The 17,766-nt window shown below is 46.4% G+C and overlaps 1 protein-coding gene across 2 annotated transcripts in view; it reads left to right on the top strand.

The window, feature by feature from the left end:
• Window positions 1-17,766, top strand: part of PKNOX2 (PBX/knotted 1 homeobox 2) — a 173,863-nt gene that overhangs the window by 130,267 nt on the left and 25,830 nt on the right. Inside the window, exons 6-8 of one of the 2 annotated variants that reach the window (XM_004714155.2) lie at window positions 10,168-10,297; window positions 10,811-10,908; window positions 11,726-11,845. The exons of the other annotated variant lie outside the window; for it this stretch is intronic. Of the exons in view, the coding sequence (XP_004714212.1) occupies window positions 10,168-10,297; window positions 10,811-10,908; window positions 11,726-11,845 (348 nt within the window). The remainder of the gene's footprint in view (window positions 1-10,167; window positions 10,298-10,810; window positions 10,909-11,725; window positions 11,846-17,766) is intronic. 2 annotated transcript variants of the gene reach the window in all.

Genomic DNA, 17,766 nt, shown 5'->3' with positions numbered 1-17,766 from the left:
TGGCACTTTGAAAGAAAGCCATAGAAAGATCTCCCGATCCCTCTAAAGCCCTGCAGTTGAGCTAGGGAGAGAAGAAATGTGCTTAAGAAAGATCACTGGTGGGCTCTGTGTCCAGTGTGTGAAATAGACAGGAAACATTGAAGGAGTCAGGAGGATGGGCCAGGGCCAATCTCAGACTAGATCCCGACAAGCTTCCAAGCGGAAGTGAGGCACTCAGAATCACCCCACCCACCAGAGAGAAAGCAAATCACCCTGCAAGCCCACCCTCTTGTTGGAAAGCACCAGGGAGGCTTGTAAGTGATCTGAGCTGATGGATTAGCAGAGACCCCTAGTGGCCTGAGAATGAATGGCTGACAGCTGGGGTAAGGCTCACCACTCCACCAGCTTCCTGGACATGGGCTTTCAAAAACTCACCTTAGGAAAGCCCCTTGCAAAGTCATCCAGTCCATTCCCCTGTCTCACAACCATCATAGTGAGAGAAAAATCTCACCTGTCTTAGAACAGTCTAAAATGAACTTCTTTTCTCATCTTTTCTTTTCCTTCACCCTTTCATTTCTTTGTGCTAGCACTGTTTATTCCAGGAATTTCTCCCTTGGGTGAACATGAAGCCTCCCTGGCTACTTGAGCCTTTTGTTGAACAGCAATGAGAGCGATGATGCACAAACAGGCCAGAACTCCTCCTAGGTGGTTGTCGGACCGCAAGGGCCGCCTTTGCAATCATCACCACTCATGGCTGTTCTAACCCTACCTCCGAAAGGACCACTCCCTTTTCTCAGTAAGGTCTTTCTTGTTGAAAAAGTCATCTCTTTTGCCTTCTTAATCTGAAGCTTGGGGTGCAGTGCAACCAGTGGCCACTGTGATCCAAAAAGAAGCCTTCTTTGTCATAGATGGTTTCATTGCAGTCAGCGGGGGGAATGGGGGACAGGTGTGTGTGTGTGTGGGGGGGTTGTCTGGGAGTCACAAGCTCTCAGTTCCCAGCCATTCTCAACCTGCTCTGTCACCTTCAAAGAGGCTCCTAGCCTCTCTGTTTCTCAAGGAACAGGCACAACACCGTTTTTGGACATGACTTTGGAAGCCGCCTTCTTAGTTTCCATCTGAGGCCTCTGCTCCTTGGTCCGTGCTGATAAAATGGCCTGTGGACTTTTTCTGCTTTTTGGCCTATTTCCCTGGGTACCACTAGCAAGCAGAACTTCCCAGGGGACCCTTCACTGCTCAGTCTGGATAGAATGGCTCCACGAGAGAAACCAGGAATCACTCATGTGTCCCTGACTCCTGGCAGTTTCCAGATGATTGGAGATAGCATTGCCATGTCCCTGACAAAGTAGACAAGGAGATGTTAGTCTGGATAACCCTCTCTCCATCTCTGGTTCCTGGGCAATCCACGTTGGGACTTGGCTACGGAAAAAATATCACTAAAACTGTGCCAGGGTGCTTCTCCCTCCTCCTGAGTTCTGAGGAGCTAGAAAGCGACAGCTTTATCCCGGTCTAGACGGGGCTTCATCCACCACGCCTGGAATCAAATAAGCCCCCAGGGAAGTTGTGGAGAAAGTAGTCATGCTGTGTTCTCAGCCAACAAGCTTTTCCCAAGGCGTTTCACTGCTGCCACCATAGCGCGCTCCAGAGACAGACTCTTCCCAGAGATCAGAGCCTACTGTCTCCACACTCCACCAGACACTAAAACTTAACTAGCGATAGCTGCAAAGTTACATCATGAAGCGAGTCTAAGACAGAAACCGCACCTTAGAATTCTGGGGCTCGACGTTAGCCTGGGGGCACCCTGGCCAGGAAGGGAGGGAAGAAGGTGTGTCTGTAGCTTTCTACTACCACGAATGCGGGTAGAGCCCTAATTCAGTATCTTCTGTTACTAAATAAAGAACACAGGGAGTGCGCAGGCTTTGGGGACATGTTTTAAATCCTGGCTGTGCCTCTTTCTAAGTAAGAACTGTGGTAGTATAGTGGTTATGCATTGGGCTGTGATCTGCATGGTTGGCCGTTTGAAACCACCAGCTGCCCCATGGGAGAAAGTCTGGCTTTTCTATTCCTATAAATAGTTACAGTCTTGGAAACGCACAGGGGTTGCCACGAGTCAACATTGACTAATGGTAGTAAGTGAGTTTCTGAGTACCTCTCTCTAGTGAAGTGACCTTTTCCAAGGAAGAAAGAGTGGGAAATAATTTATTGGGAACCGTGTGTGGTGATGTAGTGGTTACTCGCTGGGCTGTTAGCCATGGGGAAGCAGTCTGAAACCACCCACAGTGCACAGGAGAAAGATTAGGCTTTCTACTCCTGTAAAGAGGTACAATTATGGAAATCTGTGGGGGCAGTTTCACCCTGTCCTATAAGATCGCTATGAGTGGCATTAACTTGATGGCAAGGAGTTTTTGAGACGTGACCCATACTTTAGACATGTTCTCAGGTGGGACCAGACATGGAAGAGGACTCCATGCTTGGTAGAGTCCGTCCCAAGGAGGAAGCCTCTCATTGAGATGGATTGACACAGCAGTGGAAACAATGGGCTCAAGCAGAGTGCACTGATGAGGATAGAGCAAACCCAGACAGTGTTGGTGGCTATGAATCCAAACCTACTCCGGGGCACCTAACAGGAGACGTAGCAGGCCCTGTGCTCACACTGGAGTCCGGCTGTGCCTGCCAGCATGTGTTCTCCCTCAGTGTGATCCGTTCTGCTATCAGAGGCCAGAGACTGGGGTCGGAGGCACAGCTGTTTGCCCCTGGCAAGTCACTTCAACTGGCTGGACTTCAGTTCTTGTTCAAGCACATGGAATTCTCATGTTGACCCCATAACAGACTGCTGTGAGATGAAAATGAAATATAAGAGTAGAAAAAGTTCAATATTATTCAGTGTGCATGGAAATTCATTTTCAGAACTTTCCGTTTCTGATCTTTGAGATCATCTGAGGGAGTTGCTCAAAAACACAGATTCCTGGGGGTTTTATGCAGTGGCTCTGAGAATCTGTATCTTAAAAAGACCCCAGTGGCCCTAATATTTAGATCGTTTTATGAACCACGACTCCAGTTCATGTTTACAAATGTAAGGGGCAAATATAATTTCCCTAGGTCTCAGGGAACCAAGATTTCACGTTCTCCTTCTGGTTCCAGTGAAGACTTGGCCAGCACCTGCCAAGGTCAAGTCTCCCCCGCTGAGGTTTTCCATTCCATTCCTTTGCTGACATAACTCAGCTGCCTCTCAGCACCTCCCCAGCAAGATTCGTTAAACAGCCCAAGACTCAGAGCAGGGGGGACTGCTAAGAGAGAGAAAGGTCTGATTCAGTGTCTTAGTTATTCAAACTGGGCAAGCAGGCCTGGAGGCTGCCCAAGTCACAAGGTAGACTTTGAAGAAGCAGATGAAATACCAGGTGATAGATAGTTCACCTCGTTGCCTTTGGCCAGTAAAACTGTGTGCTGGTGGGATCCCAAAAGACACAGTTTTAAATTTATCTTCCTGGCTGACTTTGTGGTTTCCTAACCTTTTTGGACTAAAGAAAGACTGGGGCAACTTTTTATGCCCGGGCTTCTCGAAGATCTTTAGAAAGAAAGAAAGAAAAAGAAGGAGTGCCATGGTATGGATGATGCCAAACGAGAGATTATTAGAAAGTCACTTCCATTGGTTTCTCGGTGAATGGCATGGGGCACCCTTTTAAATGCACCTTCCAAGCTTGCCTCCGCTTCAAATAACATTAGTACTAGTTTAAATTCTATGAGAGCAACTGGCTGGGAGGTTGGTACGAGGGGGACCTCAGCCTTGTGGCAAATTCATACCCGAAAACTTAGGCTTGAGAGTTCATGAATGTCAGGATGAATGTCATACATGAATGTCACACATCATATCAATTACTAGAACGAGGCCAAAATAAGAGACATGACTTGCTGGTTCCCAAACTGGATCTCTCTCCTCTGGTATCAACGTTGCCTCTGTATTCTGGGCTTGAGCTGGTTTTGTCTGTTCACTTTGCTGTCAGTAACTATTTGCTAAACCCTTAGGGTACTCTGGGAACCGTGGTGGCCTAGTGGTTACTCGTTTGGCTGTTAACTGAAGGGTCAGCAGTTTGAAACCGCAAGCGCCTCCACTAGAGACAGATGGGACTTTCTGCTCCCATGAATAGTTACAGTCTTGGAAACTCACATGGGAATTTCCACCCTGTCCTTTAGGGCCACTATGAGTTGGCATCGACTTGATGGCAGTGAGTTTGGGTTTTCTGGTTGTGTGATGCTCTTTGTAGAGGGTGGACAGAAACAAATGCAGAAAACTGAAGAAGCACCTTGCAGCGCAGGGCCTGACGCAAAGCAGCAGTGGTTCCGTGTTTTCCCAGTGGAGCCCTGTGTTCTGGTTCTCTGGCTGCTAACCAACTAAGTGACCTTGGGAAAGCCACTTAGTTCTCTAAACACCTGTTCCTTCTCCGTACAGTAGGATGTTGGGTTATAAGAGCCCGTCTAGTTTCGTACTTCTGAAAGGCAGACTTCAACCTACCTGCATGAGTAGGAGGGCCTTTAACTCTACTCAAGGAGCAAAGCTTACTGACTGGAGGCGCTCGTGGAGCCCCGGCAAGAGGGAACGAAGGCAAGAGCCACCCTGGCTTGTCCAAGGTCACAGCAGCAGATGTGAGCCAAGAAGAGAAGCTGGCCCTCCCCCTCCTCATGCACTGCCCTGAGAAGCTACACCAAAAGGCGCGAGTCACCAGTTGGGTTAGAGGAGAGCAGCCTGACCCCAGTTCCCTAGAGCTGCTAATTCCAAAGAAATACGCCTCCAACCCTGGGCCAGGGGCAGTCCAAGAGGAGATGCCAACAGGGATTGAGTCAGCTCTGGAGGAGATGCCAACAGGGATTGAGTCAGCTGAATTAAGTGAGTTTATAAGCCAATGCCAACTTCCACTCTCAGAAGTTGTGCCTCTCCATGTCTGCCCACTAGGGCTGTGACTTTTCCTTGGTCGATGGCTGTAGGGTTGATATGAATCAGAATGGACTCCGTGGTAGTGCATTCGGCTAGGTCTCTAGGTAGATGGTCATGGGTTCCAGATGGTCTCCAAATACAAGTTTCTCCTTACTCCCCATCCCTAACACATCCTTGAAGGTTAAAGACCCAAACTTCTTGTTGTTCTGAGACACAAGCTAGGAAGTCATGGGCCTTCTTTTCCCACCTACTTAGTTTACTTCTCAACTGACAACCCAATTCTAGGTCTTTACAGCTCGGGCTTTATGATTCCAGCATCGGAACATGGGAATTGAGAAAGGGTCTGCACCTGGAGAATGACAACCCCCGCTGGTTCATTCCTTATTTTCAAAGGAGGAAAGGAGTGGGAGGAGCTAAGAAAACCTGGCCAAACAGAGAAGACTGGCCTCCAAAAACTCCTCCCTCCACACCTCCCGTGATGCCTTTCTTGCTCTCTCCAAACCAGACAAGGGACACCAACTTCTAATACATCCCATTCCGACTTCACAAACTCTTAGCACTCAGCTACCAAGCGTAGGTTCCCAGGAATGATGTCCTCAAGGAGCTGGGGGGAAGGAAGGGGAGGACTCTGTTCTTTCTTGGAGGCCTGGGGCCAACCCTACTTCCTCTGATATGAGGAGTCTCTCAACAACAAGTCCAAAGCCTTCCCTGCTCCACTGTTAAAATGAATGCTTGGACGGGTCTGCAGAGAGTGTATTCTTAGCTGCTTTGGTTACTGCGAAATCAAACAGCAAAGATTGTCTACTGGAAAAATGAAGCAGGTTGACCCTGCTTCTGGGGGACTTTATGTTGGGAGCCCCAAAGGGAAGCTGAGGTTGAGACTCATAGGCTATACCTTTAGGAACCAAGAGGTATAGAGGCTAGGGAGCTATTTTTTCCTTTGTAATACATATTTTTGCATTCACCACATGCCAGGTACTGATAATAAGTCAGAATCCACTTTGTACATGGAGCTTATTGTAATAAATGCTGCGATGCAGGTATATGGAGACCAAGGAATTGGGGGTGGGCAGGGCAAGTCTGAGACAATTGAATCTGAAGATTGGGTAGGTGCTGATTAGGTAATGCCAGCTGCATACTGGAGTCACCTGAGGACTTGTCTGGACTCCTTTGGCAGCGTGAACAGTTAATGCACTTCACTGCTAACCACAAAATTGGAGGTTCAATCAGCCCAGAGGGACCTTAGATTAAGGGCTTATGGGCCTTTTTTTGAAAAACCAATGATTGAAAACCCTATGGAGCACCTCCTCAAAATCAGCATTTATGTGCATCAGAAACTCTGCCAAAAAGCATGAAAAGAGAACTGCGGAGTGGTGGTGACGGTGGTGGTGAGGAGGAGGTTTACCATTCAGTGTAAAAGGGCAGAGGTGATGACCATCTGCTTCACCAAAGAAGAAACTCCGCTGACCAGCAAACACATGAAGAAATGCTCATGACAAGTAGCCAGTAGAGAGATACAAATCCAACCATTAGTGAGATGTCATCTTCACCTTATCATTAATAGCAAAGTTTAAATTTAAACACCAAGGTTGTGGAGAAATGGGACCTCTCAGACACTGCTGGTACAACCAATGTGGAAACAAATATATGATCCAGTACTCTTACTACTACGTATATAGCCTAGAGAAATAAGAGCCAAAACACAAACAGATCTATGCACACCCATGTTCATCGCAGCATGGATGTACAAACAGCAAAAATGTGGAGACAGCCTGAATGCCCATCAACACCTCATACTGTGCAAGAGCCGGGAAGGCATTATGCTGAGTGAATGAGTGAATCACAAAAGGATAAATGCTGTATGAGGCCACTGCTATTTAAAGTCCAAGAAAAGGTTTACACACAGAAAGAAACAATCTCTGAATGTGATCAGGAGGAGGACGGGGGCGTGAATCAGGAACTAGAGGATAGACACACATTTCCTTGGGTAAAGAAGAAGGCGATATACAGCGATATACAGAGTGCTGGTGGGAAGGCAGGCAGGATTCATCACAAAACAATGAAGGCAAAGGAAGACACTGGGAAAAGCACAAGAGGTATCCTGCAATAATAATAAGACGTGTAAGTGGATACAAAGTTGGACATGCAAGCTGAATAGGTGTGGGAAGATGAATTGGATTAAACCCACAAATACATACAAATTTGAAAGGCTATTTATTTATTTATTTATTAGCAATTTCAAAGGTTTATTCTGGTTACAGGTATGACACAATTGAAAGCCAATGGGTTTAAAACCCACAATCTGTGGAGGGACCAGGATGGACAGCCTGGTTGGCTGTTAGAAATACACGATCATCAGGTGTGACAGAGGCTGTTTCTATGGATGTATTCATTTGTGCTACCAATTTAAATCTGAAGACAGAGGAGCACACAGGGCTGCAAAGTTGGCATAGAGGCCATGTCTGACCTCCCTGGGCTTCAGAGAGAGAAGGAGAATGCAACTTCACGGCAGCCCAGGGACAATCCCCACAAATCAGAAGTCAGACTTCAACTTCCTTTACCCTATTCTGACTTCCATTGTCTCTCCATATCTCTCCACTTCTCTGCTAAGTTCAATAACTCATTGCAATCACCACATAGAACTCATTGACAACACTCATGATTATCAGAAATGTTAAGGATTCAGTTCTTTTGTCTCCAGTGCTGCTTCTCAGCCATGCCGGCAGGCACATCTCTCTCTGGTCCTCAGTCTCAGCCATGTGGGCCCTTGGCTTCTACCCTACCCAGACAAGGGTTACAAACTCCTTTAGTGCTGATAAATGCCCAAAGGGCATTTCACTCTGCAAACCAGCCTCCTGCCCCTAAGCTCTATTCATTCCATCAGCCCGGAAGCCCACAGCTCTTGTCTCATGGTCTCAGCACTGCCTCTCCGCCACCACTCCATGCAAGCATCTTCCGCACGCATCATTCCTGAGTCTGCTTCATACTTCTGAGAAGACTTTATCTGGAGCATATTGTAAAACTGATCCATCCCATCATTTTAGTTCCATAAACCTTACCTATATGCTCCCAGCCAGTCCTTTGGTGGGAATTACAAAGACTGTGGGTAGAACCACCATACCAAGTAATTCACTTCACCACAGAGGGCAAAGTTATGAAAACATCTTAGCTATAACCAAACTCCTTGAGCCAAAGTCACTGGGCCTAGAAGCTCAGGACCATATTACTGAAGAACATCAAGTCAATTGGCATAACATCATCCACAATGACATTGTTCTACAACCACCTTTGTTGAGTAGAAACTGGAGTCTTAGAATCATGTGAACAACCATCGCAGGTGCAACTATTGGTGTCCCCCTCTCTGGAGCAAAAAGGGATGAATGAAATTAAAGACACATGGAACTCATCCAAATGATTGATGAATGGGCCACACGGTTGCCCGCCTCCAGGACCTTGAGACCAGAAGAACTGTAGGATGCCATGCTCCCCAGTCTGAAAGGGATCATAATAGGAGGTCCTGGATACAGTGGGAGAAAAAATGTAGAACAGAATTCAAGATAACAAAAAAATAGAGCAGGCTTACTGGCCAAATAGAGATTGGCAGGACCCTAACACTGTGGCCCTAAGACTCCCTTCAAACTCGGAACTGAAGTCACTCCCTGACCCAACGTACAGTCAAACAACAGACCGGTGCCTGTGGAGTAAACACCTTCTCTAGGGGGGAGTTACTCCTTAGATCAATCAACTGAATGGTATCAGAAGGGCAGGATTTCCCAAGGGATAAACCTCTAGAGGCAGGAAGGGATGGGAAAGAAGAGAGAATGGAAACGGTTAGCACTGTGGGCAGTGGGAAGTATGTATGAAGATTTGGGGACAGGAATCAATGTCATGAATCAAAATGTTTATAAATTATTTAATTGAAGACCAATATGCTCTGGAACTTTTTACTCAAATCATAAAATTTTTCCCCTCTGAAATTGGGGAGTCAAAAAATCTATTTCTTAATTTTAACCCTACCATTAACATAAAACCTCACCTCACCCTAACTATGAGTCACCCAAATCTTAACACCCTAATTCTACATCTAAGCCTAGCCCTAGACTAGCCCTAACTATACCCTGATCCTAAAACTAACTCTGACTCTAACTAGGGCCCTAACACTAGCTCTAGTCGTATACCTAACTCTACCCCTAAACCTAATCCGTATCCTACCTAACTCTAGACTTAACCCTAAATCTAATCCTAGCTCTAACAATAATGCTAATAATAACCCTAACACTAACCCTAGACTTAATTCTAATCCTAAACCTAACCCTTACCCTTAAATTGCCGTAAATTTATCCCTAACCCGACTCCCCCCCAACACTATTCCTACACCTAGTCTTTTTTGTTCGTTTATTTCTTCGTTTGTTTTGTTTGTTTTTTAAATCATTTTATTAGAGGCTCATACAACTCTTATCATCATCCATACATACATCAATTGCCCTACACCAAGACTTAACCCTCACCCTTAACCTTGGCTGTAGTCCCAGCCTTAATTCTATCTTTAAACAAAACAAATACTCAAACCCTAAGCCTGCTAACCTTAATACTAATGCTAACTCAACCCTAATTTTAAGCATTGTCCTATCCTTTACCCTAACCTTAAGCCTAACCACAATCCTAAGATTAGTCTTAGACATAGCACTAAACCCAACACTAATCCTAACTAAACCTTACTCCTAACCGTAGTTTTACTTCCATGACCAATTCCAGCCTAAAATAAAATCCTAACCTGAGGCCTCATCTTAAATTTTACCAAAAAAGGGTGGTAGTGAGGGGGTGGGGGGGGTGTATTTTACAGAGCTCAGAAAGTCACATTTGACTCAACAGCTAGTTTGGGGCTTTTAAAAATCGCAAGCCCAAGTGACACCCATAGCCAATTCAGTTAGAGACTTTGAAGCAAGAGCCAAGATATCAATATTAGAGATGCCTGGGTGTAGCCAAGGTAGGGAGCCACTGGCTTGTGGAATAAGGAGGGCTGGGTACGTATTCACTGTTTTAGGGGAGTGAAATAGGTGCATAGGTGAGCATCATTGACTATTTGTATGCGGAGCCTTCTTGCTCACTGTTACGAGGGGAGCCCTGAGAATTGTCTTCTGGATTTGGGTCCAGGGTGGGACCAGAAAAGAAGAAAGGGAAAAGGGAGAGGAGGAATTTGGGGCTATAGCATTGAAGCCTCCAGTGACATTGTCACCAAGCCACACCTCCCTCACTGCCAGGACCTCCTGCAGAATTCTCCCAATTCCATGTCTGGAGTCTCCAATAACCCCCAGGGAATTGTGGTCCCAGCCTCAGCGCTCCAGCAAGGCAACATCGCCATGACAACCGTCAACTCACAAGTTGTGTCAGGTCAGTGCAGGAAACAAGGTGCTGGGGAATGTGGGTAATGCCCTGGGAGAAGAAAGGGTGGCCCTGAAGGGTTGGGGGAACAGGGCACTGCACAAAGCATTATGGGAATTGAGAAATGTCCCCCTGCTGTGGGGGGAGGAGGCTCATAGCTTACTTTCTGGATTAAAGGGTTCTGTAAATTTAAAGACCATTAGCACCAAAACCCTATTGTAGTGAGTGTAGCCATTTGGGACAAATTCTCATGAGGCCCTAAAGACCAGAGAAGGCTAGAGAATCTCCCATCTCCCACTAGTGAGTCTGTGCTCAGCTCTGGACAACCCCACGCTGCTTTTTTCCCATCCACCCCACCAGAGACTGAGTACCTGCAGTGTACAAGTGTGGCAAACACACTGCCCGACCCACAACTCCACAGTGAAGTCATTCCATGCGAGTTCTAGTGGATTGGTACCCCTGCTCGTCCTCACTGTTACCCGTCCCCATGAAAGGGGACCCAAAAACTGGTTGTCTCCTCAGGTGGAGCCTTATACCAGCCGGTTACCATGGTAACCTCCCAGGGTCAGGTGGTCACCCAAGCAATCCCCCAGGGAGCCATCCAGATCCAGAACACACAGGTGAGTGTCCAGGTGTGTCCATGTGCATGGCCATGGGGAGAAGAGTCGTGACTCCCTATTCTCTGCTACGTGCTTCCCAAACACTAGCTCATGGAATCTTCATGATTCTAAGCAGTGTCATTATCCTCACTTCACAGATCCGGAGCTGGGTCTAGAAAGTGTTTAGTCAACTCCTGGAATTGTGCTGCTTTCTGGGGCTACCTACCGCAAAGGATCCTGGCCGCGCCCTATTTCTGGTCTCCAGACCTAGCCACATGTACCTTGGGGTGCATTTGTGTAGCGTGCACACCCCAGAGGGAGATGCGGTGTAGTCAAAAAGGTGTAAAGTCTGAGACGTGAGACCTGGCATTAGCTCTAGGATCTTGCATAAGTCGCTTACCCTCTCTGAGCCTACATTATTCCCAATAAAAGGGGACTTCATACCACCACAGCCCTACCAACCTGCAGACTGGCTAAGAAGATGCTGTGCATACTGTAAAGTATCACATAAATGCCAGCAACGGTTAGGTAGTTTATAGTAAATTCACATCTGTGGTACCCTCTGCATGCCCATTTCCTCCATATCCTCTCTTCTTCGCTTCGCCTCCTCCCTTCCTCCACCTTTTTTCTCCTTCTCCCTTTCTCTCCCAACCCCAAGCCTGTCCCTCTTCTCTGACAGGCTGGTGTGGGTGAGCGAGAAAGGTGTCCTCCCAAGGGCCCTTAGGGTGAATTAGGAAAGGGGGATGGCAGTGCACACCTTTCATCACTATGGCAACAGGTCTCTTGATGCTGGCCTGCCAGGCTGCTGATGCTGCTTTTTTCTCCACGTGCCCTGAAGGTTAACCTTGACCTCACCTCCCTCCTGGACAATGAGGATAAGAAGTCCAAGAACAAACGAGGAGTCTTGCCCAAGCATGCCACCAATATAATGCGTTCTTGGCTCTTCCAACATCTCATGGTGAGTGTGTGTGCGTTGGGGGTATGGAGCTGTAGTGTGGGGTACAGAGAGCCTCTTGGGTACCAGACTCTGTGGTCATCCCCAAACCAAGAGCGGGTGGCCTCAGAGATAGTCTTAGGAGGAGCCATATCATCTTCTAGAGGCCAAGTCAGAAGGGCAGCTTAAGGAGGACGACAGCCAGAACACCTGCTCGAGCCCTTGCTTTGTTGTTGCTGCTGCTGCTGCTGCTGCTGCTGCCTCAAAAGTGAGGCGGTGAGAGCAACGGTATTTTGAGGAGTTCAATATGGGGAAAGGGCACCACATGGTTTCATGAACAGGGTGGCATCCCATGAGAGCCGGGTTATGGTTACTGGTGCAGACCCCTTCTCCTGCAGGGAGGCAGCCACTCCTACACCCGCTTTCTCCTGTGAAGAACATGTTGGTTCTCTGCCAGGACTTTGCTCTGTTGTTTTCCTCCCTGCCCACTTTTGATTGGGGGAGCAAGATGTGTGCGTGTCACCCTCCTCTGGAGAGCAGCCAACGGAGGTGCAGTGTCAGAGAGTGCTAGCTGAGCACCTGGACTCTGGGCAGGGGCAGGTCCAAGTGAAACCCTAGCTCTCTTACTCTGTGACCTAGAACGAGAGCCCTTTTCCACATTTGTAAACCAGTGACCTCACCTTCAAATGTCACTCATCAAGTGTCCACTGTGTGCCTAACATGCAAGTGTAGCCATGTGTCTGTGTGCAGGCCCAGTTGTAACAGATGGCCTTTACTTGGATGTCAGGAATGACTTTGAAACGATAAACCTCTCGTATGTTTTAAGCAAAGTAACAATAAAGGAAGGTCAATGGCTATGTCTAGGCTGGTGTGTGTGTGTGTAGAAGACAGGGAGGTAGATTCTGTACCCACACATGGGCTCTGCAAGATTATGGCCAGGCCCACCAATATTCTCAGAGTACCCATGGGTACAAAACAAATGGCAAAGGGAGTCCCTGGATGGGGCAAAAGGTAAAGCATGTGGCTACTAACTGAAAGGGTAGTGGTACAAACCCAACCAGACACTTCAGAAGAACGGCCTGCCGAAGGTTACGGTCACTGAGAAACCCTAGGGAGCGCAGTTCTACCCGGTCACTAATACATGGGGGTGACCTGAGTCAGTCAACTCAGTCACAATGGATCAGTTGTCTTTGGTGTCTAGATCTTGGCCTGAGAACACGGGAGAAGAACCAGGAGTAACAGGAAGTCTGTTTTTCACAAAGATGTCAAATGGATTATGAGAATGAATTAGTCCATCAATTGAAAATCCCGCATTGGAAATGGAAGCATGCCCAGGTGAACCGGCTTCAGCTGAGTTTCCAGACAAAGAACAGACTCGGAATAAGGAAGAGGCTGTCCACTTCTGAGGAATCAGCCAGTGGAACAGTAGCATATGTTACATTGACCCATAGTATTGTAGGCGCCCAGGTGGGGTAGTGATTATATGTCTGGCTGCTAACCACAAGGTCAACAGTTTGAAACCACCAGCTGCTCCTTGGGGAAAAAACAAGGCTCTCTACTCCCATAAAGAATGACAAGCTCAGAATCCCACAGGAGCAGCTCCGTCCCATCCGTCAGGTGGCTGTGAGTGAGAACGGGCTTGATGGCAGTGAGTTCGGTGTCGGCTTTATAATCTAGGTAAATGATAATAAGTAAATGTGAAAAATCTATAACATCCAAAATGCCATCTTTATTTGAAATAGAATTAAGAACTTTGACACTTGGGAAGCAACCGGATGGTAGAATCTTTCTGGATTTTTAGTACATTTTTCAACCTATTACATTTGTATCACCTGATCATAACTTCACAGCATTTTAAGCAACTCTGGGGGCTTCCAAACTATCACTTCGTTTTCTTAGAAACAGTAACTCACCTATTTTGTAGTTGTCCTTCATTGGTTCATAGAACACTTCATGAGATGACGTGATTATTATAATAACACCTGCAGCTGCCATAAAACAGCTTGGGTACAAACTCTGGTGATTCGTGGCCGGCAAATAACATTGTGAATTTTCTAAAAAATAGCTTGTTCATCGCAAGCTTGTGGACAGTGATTCTTATATTTTGCAGAAGGAATGGAGAATGTCGTATAATCTTCAAACATGGTGAAAAGGATGGTTAGGCAAATTTCTGTAGTAAATACTAATTTTTTCTACGATCTACTTTTCCTTGAGAAGAAGTTAATGTTCTTTTAGTCCTTTCGCCCTGTGTCTGAGGCTTCTTGACATTTCCACTTCTCGGTGGCCTTAGCGGCTCCAGACATGTATTTCTTTACGAAAATCCTCCTGAGATGGAGGTTAAATCCCAGAGCCCTTTTTGCTGTTGGGCTGAAGTAAAATTGGGATCGTTCCATCCACTAGCTGCGTGCTTCCACATCTCTGAAGAAGCCAGTGACATCTTCTCACTATTGCGTTTTGGCTGAAAGAGGCTGAACTCCTGCTGAAAGTGCTTATCTCACAGCACTCAGCGTGGGTGAAAACCCTGGCAAAGGGTCTTCACCACAGACGGTGAAGGGGCCTAATCTGGAGAAGAAGGGGCTTCTTCCCCCAGCCCCCCCACGATACTAGCACAACCCGGATCTGCCGAGCAATTCTGAAACACCGCCCTCACCTGCTGATTTCCATTCTTCCTTGAAATTTCTGAATAATATGACAGTTCTCTATGCGGCTGCCACCCAGGCACATAAGCAGCTTCACGGAATATGCTCTGTTCTCCTGGATGGGAAGCCCAGCCCCAGGAGGCTCTGTCGTCTGTCATTGAGCCACTTTGTGAGAACGTCCTGTCATGGGTTAGAATCTGCGCTCAGCCCTGTTCACACAGCCTCTCATTTACCCCACGTGGCCACCTGATGAAGTAGGTACTACTATGGTTTGTCTCAACAATGAGATAGCTGAAGCTCAAAGAAGACAACACATTTCTAAGAGGTTGCACAGGATGTAAACCAGATCCGGGTGCCTTCAGGCTCTAGTCTCTCACCCACTTTGACACCATAAATCACATATAACCGTTGACTCCCAGACAAAGTTCAGGTGAAACACAGGGGGTCCTGACTTGCAGCTGTGGCGCAGAACCCCGTGCCAGGAGATTGTACGATTGTCACACACTCAGCCCTGGTTCTGAGGCCTCACTGTGATGCTACTTTGCAGTTGCTTCCTTCCCTGTCTCTCTCCACGCATCCTGACCACAGCCTGACATGACACCAGCCAGGGCCAAGTTGGCTCTGCTCACTGACATTCCAAATCTCCATTTTCTAGATGTCCAGCTACATGGAGCTGAGGGTCTTGCTCCAGGACCCTAATATGACCTCTGCTGTATTCATAGAAGACAAAACCAGGGGCCCTCTTACTGCATGATGACTTTTATTAAAATATTATGAAGAAAATTAACATAGACTAAAACTCACATTTTGTTAATCATTTTATTAGGGGCTCATACAACTCTTATCACATTCCATACATACATCAATTGTGTAAAGCTCATTTATACATTCATTGCCCTCATCATTCTCAAAACATTTGCCCTCCACTTAAGCCCCTGGCATCAGCTCCTTACTTTTCCCCTCCCTCCCTGTTCCCCCCTCCCTCATAAACCCTTGATAATTTATAAATTATTATTTTGTCATATCTTGCACTGTCCGACGTCTCACCCACTTTTCGGTTGTCCGTCCCCCAGGGAGAAGGTTATATGTAGATCCTTGTAATTGGCTCCCCCTTTCCACCCCACCCTCCCTTCACCCTCCCAGTATCGCCACTCTCACCACTGGCCCTGAAGGGATTATCCGTCCTGGATTCCCTGTATTTCCAGTTCCTATCTGTACCAGTGTCCATCCTCTGATATAGCCAGATATGCAGGGTAGAATTGGGATCATGATAGTGGGGGAGGGGAGGGAAGCATTTAGGAACTAGAGGAAAGTTGTATGTTTCATCATTGTTACAGTGCATGCACCCTGACTGGCTCATCTCCTCCCTGCAACCCTTCCATAAGGGACGTCCAATTGCCTACAGATGGGCTTTCGGTCTCCACTCTGCACTCCCCCTCATTCACAATGATATGGTTTTTTGTTTTGATGATGCCTGATAACTGATCCCTACGGCACCTCAAAAACTGACATTTTTAAAGTGTTTGGTTTTTTTTGTATATTTGCAAACTTGTGCAACCTTCACCAGGATCTAATTCTACAATATACTCTGCTTCCTAAATAGAAATGCATTAACAATCACTTCCCCATCTCCCAGCCCCTGAATACCACTAATCTAGTTTCTGTGCATTTCAGACCAATGAATCATAGAATATTTGTCCTTTTGTACCTGACATTTAATTTAGTATACCTTCAAGATTTATATATGTTGAAGCATGGATCAGGATGTCATTTCTCTTTATGGCTGCATAATATTCCATTAGATTGATGTAGACTAGCTTTTGCTTATCCATTCATCAGTTGATAGGCATTTGGCAATTCTTTTTGGCTATTGTGAGCAATGCTGTTGTGAACATTTGTGTACTCTGCATGTTTTTTAACCTGTTTTTGAACCTTTTGTCTGATTTGCAGCTAATCTCACACACAACCCCAGTGCCTCACACACTGGGCTTTACTTGGGAAAGTAGTGCTACTGCTACATACCATCTACAACGGAAGGGTTGCTGGCCAGGGGGCTAAGTGGAGCTCACATCTAGCCATTTGTCTCTGTGCCTTGACATTACCTTCAGTCATTCTCCAAGCCTTCCTGGAGGGCCCCTCTACTTTCCCTGTGCCTATTGTTGCGAGCTGTTGGTAAATCAACTGTAGATTGAGCCATTGTCATCCATACATTTCAATTGGCAGATTGTCAGAAGTGGATCTCCAGGACTTTCTACCTAGTTCATCAGTTTAATCCTGGAGTCTCCCACAGTTTGCCTGGCCAGGCAAAATGCTAAAAGAAAGCTAGACACATTCAGGGAGCCTGTGGAGAAACACCTAAAATACAGAGCAAGGGCTCAGATATCGTGCCTCTTACAACTGTCAGTATGTATTGGACCTCAACATAAAATACACACACTAAAATACATAAACAGCTGGAACAATAAACAGCATTATGATCAATGAAGAAAATATTGAAGTTGGCAACGATTTCATTTCACTTAATCCTCAGTCAACACCAGGGAAGCAGCAGTTAAGGATGAAATGATGCAGTGCATTGGAACAACCTGCTGCAAAGACCTCGTTAAAGTATGAAAAGGCGATGATGTCACTTTGCAGACTAAGGTACACCTGACTCAAACTGTTTCCAGTAGCCTCATGTGCACGTGCAAGTTCAACAATGATAAGCACCAACTGAACAATGAATAATGAAGACCAAAATAGTATTGATGCCTTTGAATTACGGTATGAATGAAGAAAATTGAATGCCTCACAGACTGCTAGAAGAACACACAAGTCTGTTTTGGGAAAAGTACAGCCAGAATCCTCCCTAGAAGTGAGGATGGCAAGACTTCATCTTATGTCCCTTCGACATCTTATCAAGAGTTGCTGGAGGAGGACATCATGCATGGTAGAGTAGAGTGTCGGTGTAAATGAAGACTGTCCGTGTGATGGGTTGCAGCGGCTACAATCATGAGCTTAAACATAGCAACAATTGTGAAGATGGATCAGGACCAGGCAGGGTTTCGTTTTGTTATACTTCATGCCACTGTGAGTTGGAACCAAGTTGACAACAACACTCCCTTTAACTCCATCACACTGCCTGACATTCCTCTAATCAAAGATCCGTTTTGAATTGTCTAGTCCTTGTAAAAGTCATGACTGCTTTCCGGATAAACATTGAGCTGCTAATCACAAGGTCGGTGGTTCAAACCCACCAGGCTCTCTGAGTGAGAACTCTTAAAACTAACAGTGTCAAAACCTGTACATGGTCATTATGAGTCAGAA

Source organism: Echinops telfairi, unplaced genomic scaffold, assembly GCF_000313985.2.
Source record: "Echinops telfairi isolate 266 unplaced genomic scaffold, ASM31398v2 ScPeMD7_7465;HRSCAF=8503, whole genome shotgun sequence".
In the NCBI taxonomy this organism is placed as follows: domain Eukaryota; kingdom Metazoa; phylum Chordata; class Mammalia; order Afrosoricida; family Tenrecidae; genus Echinops; species Echinops telfairi.
Note: the sequence above shows the minus strand (reverse complement) of the source record. Positions and strands in the feature narration are given on the sequence as shown.